The sequence below is a fragment of the Zingiber officinale genome, chromosome 11B (assembly GCF_018446385.1).
Source record: "Zingiber officinale cultivar Zhangliang chromosome 11B, Zo_v1.1, whole genome shotgun sequence".
Classification (NCBI taxonomy): Eukaryota; Viridiplantae; Streptophyta; class Magnoliopsida; order Zingiberales; family Zingiberaceae; genus Zingiber; species Zingiber officinale.
The window spans coordinates 77,348,890-77,367,001 of NC_056007.1; the positions used below are offsets into that span (position 1 = coordinate 77,348,890).

The following is an 18,112-nucleotide window of genomic DNA, read 5'->3' on the forward strand; positions in this document are numbered from 1 at the left end:
TCTTTGAAAATGGCTATTGATGCTTTATTTGTGCAACATGGTTTATCATTATCTAGATTGAGAGGCCAAGGATATGATGGAGCTTCAAATATGCGTGGTGAGTTCAATGGATTGAAATCTCTGATACTACAAGAAAATCCATTTGCAATGTATGTTCACTGTTTCTCTCACCAGCTCCAATTAGTTCTTGTTGTTGTTGCCCATGATAATTTTACTGTGAGTGAATTTTTGGGTATATCACTATGATTGTGAATATATCTGGAGCATCTTGTAAGAGGAGAGATCAACTTAGAAAGATTCAACATGATAAAATAATTGCTGAATTGGAAAGTGGAGAAATTACTAGTGGAAAAAGGAAAAATCAAGAAACTAGTTTAGCAAGACCTGGAGATACTCGTTGGGGATCACACTACTTAACATTACTTCGTTTATGCTCTATGTGGTCCTCAGTGATAGAAGTGTTAGGAAATGTTACATTTGATGAAGTACATATTGGGAATTACAAATGAGTTATCACTTTCCTTACAACAAGGGGATCAAAATATTGTTCAAGCCATGTCCTTGGTTAGAAGTGTGAAATGTCGACTACAAGACTTCAGGGAAGATGGATGACAGATAATTTTGGAACAAGTTAACACATTTTGTGAATTGAATATGATTCCAATACTTGATATGGAGGACAACATGCTAACTCGTGGTCATGGTAGGCGTAGAGGGCAACTCATCACCAATTTTCATCATTATCGTGTGGAGATTTTTTGTCAGGTATTATTTCTAAAAATCTTTTTTTTTGTTAAAGATATTTCATTGATTATTAATGTTATCATGGTTGCAAATTTGAATGATAGGTTGTTGATTGCTTGGTTGCATATCATGTCTTCATCCAAGAAATTCTTTCTCTCAATTTGATGTTCACAAACTCATCCATCTTGCTGATTTTTATCCCGAGGACTTCTGTGGTACTGATTATTTATTTTTGGAACAACAACTTATGAGTTACTTTTATAATCTGCGAGATGATCCTTACTTTTCTTCAATTGATGACTTGGGAATTCTTGCTCAGAAATTGGTTGAGACTGAAAAACATTTGGTGTTCCCATTGGTTTATCGTATGATAGAGTTGACATTAGTTTTACCAGTTGCAACTGCTTCGGTTGAACGAGTGTTTTCTGCAATGAAGACTGATTTACGCAATAGAATGGGAGATGAATGGATGAATGACAGTCTAGTTGTATACATTGAAAAGGATATTTTTTCTACAATTGAAAATGAGCAAATATTACAACATTTTCAACAAATGCAGTCTCGTAGAATCCAATTGCCTCCTCTTGTACCGACTCGTCAGTCGTCGCAGACTTCTGTGCCAACCCAGAAATGAAGCTCACCTATGGAAGAAAGGTAGACTAATCTTTCCTAAACTTCTAGTTTTTTTCTCTTGCAAGTTAGATTAAATGTTCTCAATGTTAATTTATCAGGTTATGGAGAATCGGTCTAGTATTAGGTGGGACAAGGGAAAGGCTCTCGAGTTCTAGTCTCTTGGACTCTTGGTAAACTCTAACAATATCATTTCAATCAGATATTGCAAGTATTAGTATTGCAGCCTGTTATATGATTTAAATGAGAATCCTAAGTGTTCAATAAGATCAATTGGTTATTTGGTTGTGATTAACTTAATAGGCTAAATGGCTAATAGCTTTTGCATGGAGAGTGTTTCCTGTTGTTAGTCATCAAGTGGGTTGCAAAATGATATGTAGACCTATTTCTTATTGCTTCTGTATTGACAGAAACATTTGCTATTAAAGTGTTCTTTGTTCATCATTAATTCCTCAAAATTCTGAACTTTTTTTTTTCTCTGTTCTACACTATATCTCATAAGAATTTCATGCATATTATGATTTATTATGCAAGAGTTGGAGCCTTGGAGGGATCAACACAGTGGAAATGAATAGACTAGAGTCTAGAGCTTAACTCCTTTATTCGTTAGATTTCAGACTTTATGTGTATAGTTTCTGTAGACTGTAGTATCGTATATTATGCAAGAGTTGATGTAAAACTTTAATTATTAAATATTTTTATTTAGTCGTAAAAAAAATATCTGTACAATTCAGTCCACCTGAAATTTTTTTTCTGGTTCCGTCCCTGATCGGTGACCGTGTTTATCACAGTTGCATGGTGGCAATGGGCGGCATGCGCGGGCGTACGACATGGGTAGCGTGCGGCGAAGAAAGTAGCCAAGGAAAGAATAATCGATTTTTAATCGATAAATTTATTTAATCGATTAAATTTGTTTAATCGGTTGTTTTAATCGATTAAAAAATTTCTTCGTCAAATGTGTCAAATGTGTGAGAAGAAGTTTGATTAAAGAAAACAAAACTTTTGTTTGTTTTCGAATGCAGCAGCAATTCATACATAATTTTTAAACTGACATGTTTAAAAATTTATATATATAAATTATGCATGTTGGAATAAATTATAATTGATTTGTCCAATTAAATCCAATTTAATTTAAACCATTAGTTTATTAAATTAAATTAGTTTGATCCAAATCAGAAATGATTTAGGTTGATTTAATTAGGCTTAGACTAGATATGATCAAATGATCAAATTTATTCTATTGGGTCTAATTTGATCAATTAGATTAGATTTATTTTAATGGTCAGACTCAAACTAATAGGTATTAGTTTGATCAAATGAGCCTGAGTTTGATCAATAAGTCTAAAATTGACTGAAATGGACTTAGATCAAATAGTAACAGAATATAGGTACAGAAAATCTCTGTCCAATTAGATTAGTTCTAATTGAGGACAATGGGCTAAGCTTAGGATTTGGATTCTCGATCGACCGGTCCAATGGGTCAGTCGACTTAGACTCATGAAAATCGAGAAGATTTATTTTTCTTGATTTATTATATTTGTTCTATACCTGTATAAATTGAATTAAACCGATTTTGTACTAATTTATTTAATTTTAATTTTTCAGATGACACAGACATTGACTCGTCGTGGAGTGCGGCGGAACCAGCTCAGGGAGGAAGTACAACTTTGCTTATGGAGTTGACGGACACGTTGGACGACTTGATGACCTATTTTGGAAACTTAAGCGAGAAGAGTTTCTAATCTTGGACGGTCATAGGATATGGGCTTTGATGCATGCATTCATTGCTAGAGTATTGTAAGGTCATAGCAGACTATATATGGAGGCGTCATGAAGGACGCATCACATATTTAGAATTATGTGAGAAACTACATCACAACATGGCTGAAGAGGATCCTGAAGAGTTTGAAGAGGACCCGAAAATGATTGAGGAAGAACCAGAAGAGGATCTGATAGAGAATCCTGAAGTTGTCCCACTTGAGATTGCCCCAAATGAGCCATGCTGAAAGGGATAATGTTGGTCACTACACTAGTATCTGTCCTAGTGAGAGTGGTGATAGTCTATCTAGTTTATTAGAATTCTGTTATTGTTATTGTTATTGTCATTATGTATGAACAAGAATAGTCCATTTCATTCATGTCAGTTTGTTATGTGTTAACAATATGCAGCATATTTTTATGTTAATGATATGTTCATTCATTTATGTCGTTTACTCTACATGATAATGATTAGTTCATTTTATTAAATGATTAGTTCATTTAATTAAAGAAATCATGATATATTAAATGATTAGTTCATTAAAAGAAATCATGATATAATAAATAATTAGTTCATTTGTTGGGATGTGTGTAATAGAATTGATCGATATTGATTTGATTGATCATATGAATGATAAGTGAAAATATAGTTATCACTTAATTTTATAAATCAACTCAAATTAATATTTAGTCAATCATAGATTACATGCATATGAATTACATTGAATACTAAATAATGTGTTTATTTATAATAGATTATGACAACCAAAAATATTATAGCAGAACTCAACAAGGGTGAAAAACTTAATGGGGATAGCTATAAGATCTAGCACCTCATGATATAGTATGTACCTGAGGAACAAGAAGTTCTAGAGGTTGTAAATCAGGTTATGGTAGAACTTGTAGATATTCCCACTACACAGCACAGACGAGATCTTGATGCCTATAAGGCATGGAAGAAAAAGGACTCTACTGCAAAGGATATATTGATTAGTTCAATGATAGATGAACTAGCTTTTGAGTATGAGTCATATCTTTCGGCTCATGTAGTCTGGGTAGCCCTTAAGGAGAAATACAGTGGAGTAAGTCTGAGCAAGCTTCAACAGTTGACGATCAAGTTTGACATCTACAAGAAGCGTCTGAATGTATCAATGGTTCAACATCTCAAGGAGATGTCGAACATGATTTGGGAGCTTAAAACTACTGGTCATGAGTTGACCGATGAACATCAGGTTCAAGCAGTTATTCGTTCCTTTCCAGATTCTTGGGAGACTATGAAGTAGACCCTAACTCACAGTGAGAGTATCAAGACTTTCACCGACGTTTCATGCCATGTAGAATTGGAAACAGAAAGAGTTGAATCTGTAAGGATTTCTAAACTAGCCTATATGACTGTCGGTTCTATTGGATCATCTGGATCCATGAAAAAGAAATGGTTCAAGAAAGGAAAGGGAAAGAAGAAAGAAGTTGTTACTGTGGGACAGAGCCCAATCAAGAAGATAGGAAAGAAGACTGGGAAAAAAACCTAAAATCAAGTTGACTTGCTTTAACTGCGACAAGAAGGGTCACTTCGCTCGAGAATGCACTGAGCCAAAAAAGGTAAATTAAAATGTGTCTTCTTTTCCTGAGTATTTTATTGCTAGTTCAGTGTTGTTAGTTGATTCTTATCTTTTATGGATTATATATTGGGGAGCAACCAACCATGTAGCTTGGAAGCAAGTTACATTTGTAGAGTATCATTGGGTATCAGCTGGCAACAAATAGATCTATGTAGGAAATAATGCAAGAGTTGAAGTCAAAGGAGTCGACACTTGCAAACTCAACCTTTGTGATGGTAGTGTTTTATTTCTACATGATGTCTTGTATGCTCTTGAAATTCGATAGAATCTTGTTTCTATTACGTGTCTTCTTTTTTCAAACATTGCTCCAACTAGTGATGCGTATAAGCGTAGCATTGAAGTGAAGTAGAAATCGGTATATCGTGATGAATGGGTCATTAGAAGTGACACTCAGATGGTAATTTGTTTTGATATATAGAGCATTGTATTCTATGGTATAGAAACTATGAAATCATTTGGTGTAATTAATATCTTCACCATTGTAAGTATTGAATGGTAAATTGATTTCTATTTCATTACATTTATTGATGATTTCTGTGATTTGATTTCTTATCATATGATGATTGCATTATTGCTTGGTTATATGAAAGTTGAGAATCAAACAAATAAGACTTTCACTTCGACCGTAGAAATATTTGTCCGATATGTTCAAGATAATATGTAATGATAGAGGATAACAATCCCTAGAACTCTAGAGTAAAATGGGGATGAAGAAGAAATAGGACTCTTCTTGAAATGGTTAGGTGGCAGGGAGATACATTATTAACTACGACCTATATACTTAATAAAGTGCCTTCAAAATCAGTTCCATCTACCTCATATGAACGTTGGACAGGCAGAAAATCAAATGTAAGTAATTTGAGACCCTGGGGATCAGTTGCTTATGTTCATTATAGTTCTCACAAGTATGGAAAATTAGGACCTAGGGGTAAGAAATATATCTTTATTAGATATCATGAAACCTTCAAGGTTATGTTTTCATAAGTGAGCAACTAGATGGAACCAACTCTGAAAAAGATTCGAGAGATGCAACCTTTCTCGAAACAGAGTTCCCAACCAAAGGTAATTTTGATAAAAGAGTTCCTCTATTTGACGAGGATGAGATATTATCAACAAGAGATGTGCCAAAAGGGATGCCTGAGTCTAGTCAACCGAGTGGGAGTGATATGTTAAGTCATGAATTGACTTGTCAACAACCTAACTTACGAAGAAGTATTCATAAAATTAAATCTAAGAATAGGTTTGATATTGAGAATGAGGCATTGATAACACTTCTAATTGACGATGACGAACCTCAATCCATTGAGGAAGCATTGGGATATAGAGTTAGAGAAAAATGGAAAGCTGCAATGTTGAAGAGATGGAGTTTATGATTCAGAATCATATTTGGGACTTAGTCGATCTTCCTATGGGCCGAAAGACTATTGGGAATAAGTGGATTCTCAAGATAAAGAGGAAAGCTGATGGATCGATTAATAGATACAAAGCTCGTTTAGTTGTAAAAAGATATACCCAAATTGAGGGTATTGACTTTGAAGAGACATTTTCTCCCGTAGTAAAATTTGTATTAATAAAATATATTTTGACCTTTGTGGTACATTATAACTTGGAATTACATCAAATGGATGTAAAAAATCGCTTTCCTTAACGGTGAGCTTGACGAGGAAATCTATAGGGTTTAGTCAGAAGGTTTCATTGCTGAAGGCCAAGAGGAGAAAGTATGTAAACTTAAAAAGTCTATATATGGGCTAAAGCAAGTATCAAGACAATGAAATATAAGATTTAATAAAATCATTTTATCTTATGATTTCAAGATGATCAATAAAGATCATTGTGTTTTCCTGAAGAGGGAAAAAGGAAAGTATGTCATTTTATCATTATATGTTGATGATATGCTAATAGTTGGAAATGACATAAGATATGTGAATGAAGTCAAAAAGTGGTTGTCATCACAATTTGATATAACGGATATAGGAGAAGTTGAGTACATCTTAAGAGATCATTAGAGATCGTCCTAAAAGACTTTTGGGTCTGTCACAAGAGTCTTATATAAATAAGATATTACATCATTTTAGCATATCTAATTGCAACATAGAACATACACCTATTGTGAAAGGTACTATTTTGAGTATGAGTATGTGTCCTAAAACTCTAAAGGAAATAGCTGAGATAAATAAAAAATCATATACCAGTGCTATTGGTAGTTTGATGTACACTATGTTGTGTGCACGTCCCGATATCAACTATGTTGTTGGCTTAGTCAGTCGCTTCCAGTCAAACCTAGGATCGAGACATTAGAAGGCAGTAAAAAAAATATTCAGATATCTAAAGGCGACAACAAATTATTGTCTCAATTTTCAAGGATCAGATATGAGTCTAAAAGGTTATTCGGATGCAGATTGGGTTGGGGACCTAGATGATAGAAAATCCATATCAAGCTATGCATTCTTGTTGAATGGTGATGTCATCTCATGGAACAGCAAGAAACAAGCTTGTATAGCTTTGTCAACTATGAAAGTTGAATATGTGACATGTTCAGTGGCTGTGCAAGAAGTAGACTGGTTGAGAAGATTCCTAAAACATCTGAAGATTACTGAGGACAGTGGGAGTCCAGTAACTATCTACTATGATACTCGAACTACAATAGTTTTTTTCAAAGATCCCAAATATCACAGTAAAGACAAGCATGTAGCTATAAAATATAACTTTGTAAGAGATATTGTGGCTAAAAGAAAAGTAATTCTTGAGTATGTCCCTACACGTGCTTTGCTTGCAAATCCTTTTACTAAGCCAATGACTAAAGAGTCATTTAAAGAACATGTAAAGTCTTTGAGACTTCATAGAATATAACAACATTATAATTACAATCAGATATTGTGATTTGATTGTATAATTTGCCATAATTTATTCAGTGTATATGATTTCATTACATTCATATAAGATCTCGGTGAGCATATTGGCAGATTGAGATTGGTCCACTCACATGGACAATTATCTCTATTTGTTTAGTACAAATAGAGATAAGACCGTTGTTTATGGGACAACTTATGTAGCTGTGAACAGAGATAGATCCATAAGTTAAGATCGCCTTGATAATTGTGTCAAGTTGAGATCATTTTATGTTAATAATGATCGAAATAAATGAATCCATCATTTACTGAACCTGTTGAAAGTCAGATTGGAATTCATATGTTGAATTCATGGTTAGACATTAGGTATTTCTAGATCAAAATCCGTAAGATGTTAAATTTGAGGAAAATATGCGCTCTTTTTTCAATAAAGAGAATAACATCATAGCATGTGATTTATATTACATATGCTATTACGACAATAAAGGTAGTAAGAGAATGAATCTCTGTTTATTTACTATGTGAAACCTTTGAGATTATATGTTAATCTTGGTTTTACCCTTAGTGATTATTTAGCTGTTTACTTGAAATTTTAATCAGTGTCTGCTACTTTAGCATGTATCTTATAGCTATAGATGATTCGGTCTATGGAGCATAACTAGGAAAGTGACTTATTAGAATGAATAGATTCTAGTAATTAAAAAATGAAGATTAAATAGATTTACATCTTTTGATGTTATTCACTGGTCGACCCATTTCTGTTATGTATAGAAATGATTGTGAATATTAAATATGGAACATGCTCTTGACATAATAGTCATTATAAGGGATTATAGATGTTCATATTAATGTAAATAAAAATTATTTAATTTGGGTAAATAGCAAGACATGGATATCTTCAAGATAATAGTTGTGTGCTACTAGGAGATTGAATGTATCCTGCATAAAGGTTATGTGTCATTAAGAGAGAGAGAGGCTATGTGCCATTATGAGTATGCCTCTAATTTATTTGGAAGAGCGGCTATGTAAGAACAATCTTCTTAGCAACTATCGTTCAATGTGCTTGTTGTCACATGAATCATTTTCTCTATGTATGGATTGGATGTTCTAATATAGTCTTTGTGACTAAACTCTATATAGTTTATGTGACTTATTTAGTGTTTGTAACTAACTAGTTTTAGTGATTTACCTGGATAAACTAGTCTTAGTCTTTGTGACTAACTAGTCTTAGTGATTTACCTGAATGAACTAGTCTTAGCGACTTATCTTGGACGAGTGGGAGATGTAGGAAATGGGAATGTGAGGAAGCCCACGTTACCCACTACTTTTAAGGAAAAAAGTCCCTTTTACCCCTGGGATAATTCTCATATAAAGGGTGAGTCTAAGAGTGGTTCAACCGGAGGGTTGGTGTGGAAGAAAGAGAGGAAGAAGAATATCCAAGGCCGCGAGATTTGGTTTGTGGAGTTGTCGAGAAGCGTTCATCGTCGTAATCTTCTCGTAGACGGCAAGACGACTTCCTCCATCCAACGATTTTCTCTTCTCCATATTTTAGGTATAATTTATTGGTTCGTACAGTAAGTTTTAATTATAATTCCTTCCTGTGAATGATTTAGTTTCATGAAATATATGTTGGGTTCCAATCATGTAGCTAGAGGGGGGGGGGGGTGAATGGCTCGATGCGCTCGTCGTGTTCTTTGTTGCTTGTTTGATGATGAAATACGAAACAACATACACAACGATGGATGATTTATGATATCCACCTCACAAGGTGACTAATCAGGATCCACACTCACACCTCCACTATGAATAACACCTTTATGGTAACTACCAAATGCGGAGCTATAAGTTCACACTACAAGAAAAGGGAAAGGAACAAAATGCAAAGCTAAGTTTGCACAAGAAACCTAACCCTAGCTTCTTTCTTCTTCTTTCATCCGCCTCTACTTGGAAAAACCTCGAAAACCCTCAAGATCTGCGGTGAGAACTCAAGCTTTGGATGCCCTGAATGATCCGAAGATGAAATGCTTGTAAGCGCTGCCAAGTTACTCTGCAAGAATGCCGCCAACGAGCATCTGTCGCGTAGCCGGATCGCATTGGATTGCTCCCAATCGATCGGGAGGCTTTGGATCGATCGGTCGATCGATCCTGCTGGCTCCGTGAATTGCTTGGATATCGAGGGCTTAATCAGGCGCCGCAACCGACTGATCCATGACAACCGATCGATCTAAGAGATCCGTACGAGCCTCTAATTGATCCACCGATCGATTGGAAGGGAGACTCACCCAAGGACTCTCCGATCATCGATCAATGATGGGCATGAGCAATCGATCGGCGATCGATCGAGTCCTTGATTTTGCCCAAAATCAAGTCAAGCCCTAAACCAACATCACCTGACCTTTGGTACATCATGCATCCATCACCCTGACCCTTGACTTGCTAGAACCGCATGTCCGCATCAACTTTGACTGACTTTGACCTGACCCATGACTAAGCGTTGCAAGTTTCGATGAACTCTAGACTTTTCTCGTAAGTATCCATCAACCTTTGACCTACTTGGATTTTCAAACACGGATTTCGATCAAACTTAATCCATTTCGCACCACCACCGCTCCTGGGACTTCACAGCTTCTAGCCCTTCACCAGATTTCCATAACGTTCCAACCGCTTCACTCCAGATCTTTATTTCCTAGCTTCACCTTACCACCGTTTTGGCACAGCTTCACTTCTGCTCACCACCTTCTCTCTCCTGACTTTCACCACCTGACTTTAACCACTGCACAGTCAGCTCTTTCCCAGCCTGACTTTCACTCAGCTTCACCGAAGACTGTCCTGCTACTCACCTTGATTTGCCTTCTCACTATCCTCTACATGAACAATTGCACCTGCAATCTTCATGTGTTGTTTACATGTATTGTCAAACATTGAAACCTAAACATCATGACTCGAGCTTGACTCAATTCAAGCTCAGTCGACACGATCAATCTTAACCTGAGGAATATTACACCAACAATATACTCTCTAAAAACAAGGATGATCTAACATTCAAAATTTCTATTTTAAGTGTTATGAAAAGTACATATATCATAGGCTTGCTAATATACTGGACAAACTTCGCATATATGTTAATTTTGTTTAATTTGAGATTCCTCGTGTTGAAACTCTTTCTTTTCCTTATTTCCTCCATTTAATATACATATATTCATCCTTCTCTTTCACTATTGAAAATTTACTATCCATAATTAAGTCATTTGATTGAGACGTATAAGTTTAATAAAGTTGGAAAGTTAGATTATTAATTATCACACTGGATAAATACATTTTACAACTTCATTTGATAATAAAATTGGATGAAAAAATGATAATGATATAATAATTAATAAATTAAGAATAATTTATAATTTTAAATAATATTTTTATTCTATGCTTTCGAATATTTTGAATATTAAATATTTTTATTTTATATTTTCAAAAAATTAATATTCATATATTTTTTATTTTACTTATATTTTTAAATCAATTAATTTATTATATTAATTATAGTCGACGATAAATCTCATATAATTTTAAATCCTAGCTATGCAACATGTACCATTGCCTAGGGCACCTTAATTTTACTTTCTTCATAAAATGGATGCATGTTTGTTAAGGGAGGGTTTAGCTCGTGCAAATTCATCATAATGGAGGCATGAAAGAGTTTGTGCTAAAGGTTTGGTGAGTTTTGATGCAACGAGGTAAGATGATGCCATAGTACAAAAATAAAAAATAAAAAAAAAATAAAGAAGTAGGACAGACTCCTCTACAATAAAAATTAAAACTCACGTAAGGTATCTCATATATTTATGATGTTCGAACCCTTTGATGTTGGGCCACCCGTTAGAATTCATTTGCACTTCTAGAAATTACCGAAGGAATTGATATAAAATTTCTATTGAGTCGAATCGATTATTTTAAAATTAATCAGTTAAAAAAACTCCTTAGGTTAAAAAGAAATCTTATCTTCCTTACAATGAGTTGAAGCTCATGCAAGGTACTTCATATGTTTATGATGTTTGAATGCAAGGTACTTCATATCTTTATGATGTTTGAATCATTCGTGATGTTAGATTATCTGTTAGAATCTATTTATGCTTCTAGAATTTATTGGAGTAACTGGTATGAAACTTCTACGAAGCCACATCAATTATTTCTAAAATTAATCGGTTAAAAAACCTAAATACCTAGGTTAAAAGAAACCATATCTTCCTTATCCCTATCTGTGATAACTTAACAAGTTAAATTAGCCCATAAACTATTAATTATAATTACTTCTTGTAATGAGTAACAAATTTATCTTGACTTAATAATATCATTAGTTTATATTTTTTTACGACTTTAACTAATATGTATTTTATATTTAAATTTTATTATTGTCTTGTTAAATATATTATGTAATGAAGATTTATCACAGGCTTTTCAGAAGATCGTGATCGTCAAAACACTCGACGGGTGTGATGGGATGACTGACGGCCGTCCCCATTTCTTGATTCAAATTTATCGAGCGGGAAATCAAGATCTCAATCTCCTCTAGGGTTCCTCTTCTCGTCGTTGCCTGGGCTCCAAACCCTAACCTTGTTCTAGAAACCCCTTTTTCAGGTGTTACTTCTCTCGATTCGGTGGTCGTGGATGTCGACGCTCGGGACGGGATCGAGGATGTAACGCCGCCGATGGACCTTTCGCCTCCGCAAGTCGAAGATGAACGATAAAGAACACCTCCCCGGATCCGACGAGCCCGCCGGGTCGCCGTTTCAGTTTCTTCAACCCAACCGCAACCTCCAAACTAACTGGGAGGTCGACCTCGCCAAAAAGCTCGAGGAGTACCTCTTGAAAATCTGTTCCGGCGAGGTTTCCACCGACCAGGACCACGAGCTCCACTCCGTGAATTTTGCCGAAGGTGCCTTTTTGATTTTTTTCTTGTTTTGTCGCCTTGATTTGCGTACCTCTTTGCGTGGCTAAAACTTTTGTTTGCTTTCAATGTGGGTATTTTCTTGCAGCTGCACTGCTTCTCCAAGGTTCAGCTCAGATTTATAGCCGGAAGGTGGAGTATCTTTATTCTCTGGTGTTACATGTGCTGGAGTTTCTCTCTCAAAAGAGGTTTGAGTTTCATCACTTTTGGCCTGCATTGATAAATTGTTGAAATGTCCTCAATGCTGCTCGGTCAAAATCTCACCTTATAGATTTACGAAACAAATTGGTGAGGCTTATCCTTATTTGACCAAGGGTACATCAGTAAGCTAGCTATTGCTTTGTGCTTTTTTTTTTAACTAACAAACAACATATGACATGCTGCACTATTTGCTGAATACATGGAGTTGTCTAGTTTAGTTGCTGTTTCAACATAACATTTCCTCTTGTTTGACATTCTACAGTCACCGATAGAAAACAGTTAGAGTTTAATTGTTAATTTGAGTGTTGTAAAGCTACTTGACGTGTTTACTGGGCCTTAACCATATAGGCGAGAGGTTCTAAATTCTGAATGTGGCTACCTAGACAGCCTGTTGTGGTTGCACATACCAATTCATACAATGGCAAATCTATCATAGTCAAGTGCTTAAAAGAGTTGTAGTCAATATAGATACAGAAGCATATGCCCAAATGCATGTGGCTGATGGAGAAACTCCCACTCTCCTAGAGTGGTGTACACATCTGCCACAACGTGCTATGAATTCAACATATGTCCTAACAAGAAGAGTGAACCTCGTTGTTGCCACATTTAACAACTCAGGTACCCGTAGATATCACCAGATAATGCATAAATCACCAGCATTGATCTCTGTGACATAGGAATACAAGTGTCTTATCAAGCTAAAAAAGTTTATACAATGTTAATAAGCAATGAAAAAATGAAAGTCAAATAGAACTTGGGATATCGAGTGACAAAGTCAAATATATCATACAAATTATTATGGAATTATCGAGTAAAGCAAGAGATACATATACAGTGCATCAAGTGTCAAAGTTGAGTATGTTATACACTAAGGGTTATTGAGGAATTTATGGATCAATTCAAGAGCAATAATGAGTAATAAACTATCCACAAGTAGAAGGATTATATAATTTGAAAGTATTATCATGAATCATAGAATACAATATTAAGGCTCATAATTTAGTCACTAAATGTAGTACTGAATAGGTCAATGATGGTCAATTTACGACAACAATGATATTCTTTAATTTCATTATTAAGATCGTAAGTCAAGGTTGAGGATAAAATCATGAAGCTATAATCTAATTGTAAGGATTAATAATAGATGGAATCCACTAACTAACCCAGATTAAATGTAGAATCATCATCCTTAGGTATTATCAAACTATATATTCACACAGACTAATTATTAAGGCTAATATATCTTAGGCTGCATGACACCTTTTGGTCTTGTTTAACTCTGCCAGCTAGACATGGTGTATCGGACCAGGTCTGTCTTGCTAACAATCTTATCCATGTTATTTCAAGTATTTCATGATGATTGTGAGGTGTTTAACATCAAGCTCCTTTTTCGGTTTGTATCTTTTCTGGGTGGTACTGAAGAGTTATGCGCATTTTGACAGGCAACTTCAAAATGAAAAAGATTCCAATCAACCTGATGGAAGCAAATTCAATAATGTTCTTAATGAAGAGAATGAATCATTTTTGGAGTTAGATGACGTTCCAGGTACATATGATTTGTTTTTGTTTATTAGCTTCATAGGTATGACAGCTGATTTGGCAAGTTTACTGATTAAACAGTTGAAGCAAAAATTTCTTTGGTTGGTGTACTTGATAAAAATGAATCTTCAAAGCTGTGTGCAAAGCCTCCTGCCAATTTGCTTGTGCTAGAAGGAGACTGTTTAGATTCTAGTGGTGATGGTAGTGAACTAGAATCGTACTTGGTAATATATATTATAAGCATCTACTTGACACACATCTAGAATTATTCTTCTTTCTTAGATATGCTACTGAGATCTGTCTTACTATTCTGTTGCAGTTAGCAACCTGTGCTTTTTATGGGGACTTTCTTTTGCTAGATCCTTCTGACGCTAGAGCCGTTTACGATTTTTCGAGAGCAAGTAAAGGTGATGACAATGATATTGTTACACATACTGGTACTCCAGCGAGGTCCAAAACTGCCCGCAATTCTTTTAATTCGCCAACTATAAGATCTTTGGGAGCTGCTTGTAAGTCAAATTTTGGAAAGAATCAAGGCAGCGAACTAAATAAAATTTCAGAGAATAATTGTGCCTTTGAGATCAACAATGATACCCAGATACCTACATTCCACATTGGCATTGATAATTATTCTGATCATGACAATTGTCAAGTAGATGAACCCAATTTTGGGTGTTCAACTCCTAGGGATGAATCTGATGGTGATGATGATGATCCGTGGAAACCATTGAATCCACATGAGCTGGGAAATTTGAAAGTGAAACCAAATAAAAGAAGTAGGCTTTACATCATTTATTACAAACTTTGTTTGTAGTTATTTCATTTTAATATTCTCTTTCATGCTATATTTGAATAGTCAAGGAGTTTGGAAGGCAAATTATTCACTACAAAAGGCAGTGCACTCAAGCACCTCAATTTCCTATTGTGAAACCTGATGCTATTGTTGATTCAGAGCTTCCAGTCTCATTTGAATCACAAAAAAATTTACAAGAATCTCAGTCACTTCCTATCTTCGAGAAGGTTATTATTTTGCTTACATCGTGTGGATGTAAAGACATTTGTATGATGTGTGTTTGTATAATCGCTGATCTACTTTCTTGTTGCAGCTAAGAAGAACTCTCATCTCTGCAGAATGGGGCAAAAATGATGGATTTTGCAATTTTGTTAATGATCATGATGATAATGGGTTTGGCTCTCCTGATTTTAGTCAGGATGAGATTGATCTACCAAACACAATTTTTGATGAAGAGGATGTGCCTCTCTGCAACATGGTCAGTTTTGCAAAGGTTGTTGGTTTTGTTAGTTACTTCACTATTTTAATTGATATGCACAAATTCATATGCAGAAAGGTGATCCTGTTGTGTCTGAGTGTCCTGAAGCTTTTCAACATGATAATCATGATTCTCATGCAAGCCTTGAAGATTTGTGTCGCAGTCATCTGGTAAAGGAACAAATATTAGGTTATCTTATTATGCATTTTGTATAAATTCACGTCTTCAATCCATGTTAATCCTAACAATTTTGGTTCTTCTATATGTATCTTATGTAAGACTATCTATCTACCTAATAATGTTGAAATATCTTATTTCACTTTTAATCATGCTAACCAAGTGTTCTTCTATTTCCCTCTATCCTTTATCTGATCAACTTGAGTTGATTCGACTTGTCTAATTATAAAATCTATTATTGATTATTTTTGAAACGATCTATTTTTAAATTATTCAATGGTTTTAATATACAGTTTTTATTTCTCTTCTAAATTTGACATACTCTAAGAAGCTTGCTTGTTCAGGAGTTACTATTTTAGCATGGAACTCTTGCATGGGTTTATGACCTTTCACATGGAACATGAGAAAGTCACATGTTATAAATTTTAATGCACAAACTTTTCTTCAATCTTGCAAGGATTTGGTCTGCAACTGATTGATTTATTCTACCTATCTTGTTTCAGGATGCCTTGTTGGCTAATATAGCAGAAACACAAACGCAAACAGAGTTGGCAGCAAGGGTATCCACATGGAAGCAACGAATTGAACACACATTAGAAGAGGAAGTATGATCGTGAATCTGGTTCATGCACTTCTGGCCAAATATATATTTTATTGAGAACACGAATTTCTTCTGAATTTTATGCAGTATTATTTTCTTTAATGGACTGTAAATACAGGAGACACGACCTCCTTTTGACATCCATTTGTACGGTGAGAGAATTATGGACAAAGCTTTCTCGAAAGCAGACGCTGATGGGTGCATTTCCTTCTCAAACATTGTGAACGGCCAACCCAAACATGAAATTGCTAGGACATTTTCTGCCCTTCTCCAACTGGTTTTTACCTGTTCCTGAACTTTTTTTAAAAAAAAATTATTTGGCAACCCGTTTTAATTTAAAGATTTGCAAACAAACATTTCTTGCTAGTATGCACAATTTCCTACACACTTTTGCGTGATTATACTTTTACATTTCAGGTCAATAATGGGAATGTTGACCTTCAGAAGGCTCCAGCTTGTGAAGAGTTTATATGTCATACAGCTGCAAATCCTTTCTATGTCAGGCTCTGTGGCAAGTATACCAGGAGGGGAGAATCCGTGACCCGTTCAGCTAGGAAGAGGGTGAAATCACCTTTTAGAAAAGGATTCCGAAAAGTCTGTTCCACTTCCCAGGCTGACTCACCTTTGGAATCATCAGTTCAAAATGGCAAGTTCTCGATTGAGCAGCTTGCTAAGGGCAGCATCATCAGGCTCACTCCCGATGGTAAAAGGCGAAGAAGGTCCGCTCGTCTTGTTGAGTCACTAGATTTACAGTCATCTGGAGGATGACACGGGTGATGAATACCTAGTGTATGTACAGTAGCACCACCGTCATGCCAGTTGGAAGGCATGTAAATTACTAATTTAATCTATGATTATTGTATATCTCTAATTTACACAGCCCCATGTTGTTATCTTTTTTTTTTTTTTTATATGTAGCAGTCTTTTTAATTTGAAGAATAAGATTTTAGTCAAGATGAAGTCAGCATCTCCTTGCTTCATTTGAGATCTTGAACATTTAAATTCTTGTACACGAGAAATTCTCATGTAAAATTTTCTGATGCTTCCGTGTAGTCTACTGTTCCATGAACTGTATTACATTCAACTGCTGATCATTGATTCTAGTGCCACTTCCATCAAATGATACAGTGCCGTAGCTAACCATCCATGACTATCAGAAGGACAAATCAGAAACTTATCCATCAAAGTGACGTTTTCAAATTGGAAAACTACACCATCCTTTTTGTTTTTGTCATCCTTTCTTTAATTTTTAACACAGTGGAGTATGGATATTTTTTAATCATTTGGTAGCATCACATTGTGAAAATTGAAATAGAAATGTTTGAAAAACAAGGCCCCTCTTCCTTGTCATCGCTTAGCTTTCACTATTTTTTATCCATCTTATCTCAACATAATCCATCTTAATCTTATCTCATGACACTCACAGTCCTATTAGTTCTCGAAGAGATTAATTGACATCGTTGTAGGATTGTTGACAAAGATGACAATTAAACAGAGCTAATGCCAGAAGAGTCGTCGTAGATTTATCTTGCATGTAAGTCAAAACACGCCCCGTTGAAAAAAATATTTTCTATGATTAATAAAAGAGTACCAAAATCCTCACTATCTCTATAGTTATTCTAGGATTTATTTATAGAATTGTCGATAAATGAATGCAATTTTATTCTTATTCCTATCCCACATTGAAGAAGAATATCAGTTCGGATAAGAATTTGTTCCTCATACTCTACTCTGAGGTGAGGTTTGTTAAGAGGTTCGGTACGAATACAAAATTTGTCTTA

At 35.1% G+C, this 18,112-nt stretch overlaps 1 protein-coding gene across 1 annotated transcript; it reads left to right on the plus strand.

The window, feature by feature from the left end:
* Positions 1 to 12,167: 12,167 nt before the first annotated feature.
* LOC122033501 (condensin-2 complex subunit H2-like) lies at positions 12,168 to 17,285 on the plus strand. The gene is made up of 11 exons (XM_042592540.1): positions 12,168 to 12,530; positions 12,631 to 12,730; positions 14,186 to 14,289; positions 14,364 to 14,506; positions 14,602 to 15,058; positions 15,139 to 15,302; positions 15,389 to 15,553; positions 15,628 to 15,723; positions 16,234 to 16,335; positions 16,450 to 16,608; positions 16,749 to 17,285. Exons 1-11 carry the CDS (start codon positions 12,332 to 12,334, stop codon positions 17,097 to 17,099), a joined length of 2,040 nt encoding a protein of 679 aa, XP_042448474.1. The 5' UTR covers positions 12,168 to 12,331; the 3' UTR covers positions 17,100 to 17,285.
* Positions 17,286 to 18,112: the final 827 nt, after the last annotated feature.

Bases quoted from the DNA above. Each gene is read 5' to 3' on its own strand.
- LOC122033501 (XM_042592540.1), top strand. From the start codon at position 12,332: ATGAACGATAAAGAACACCTCCCCGGATCCGACGAGCCCGCCGGGTCG. The intron at 14,290-14,363 runs GTACATATGATT...CTGATTAAACAG, and splicing joins GGAGTTAGATGACGTTCCAG to TTGAAGCAAAAATTTCTTTG. The intron at 16,609-16,748 runs GTTTTTACCTGT...TTTACATTTCAG, and splicing joins TTTCTGCCCTTCTCCAACTG to GTCAATAATGGGAATGTTGA.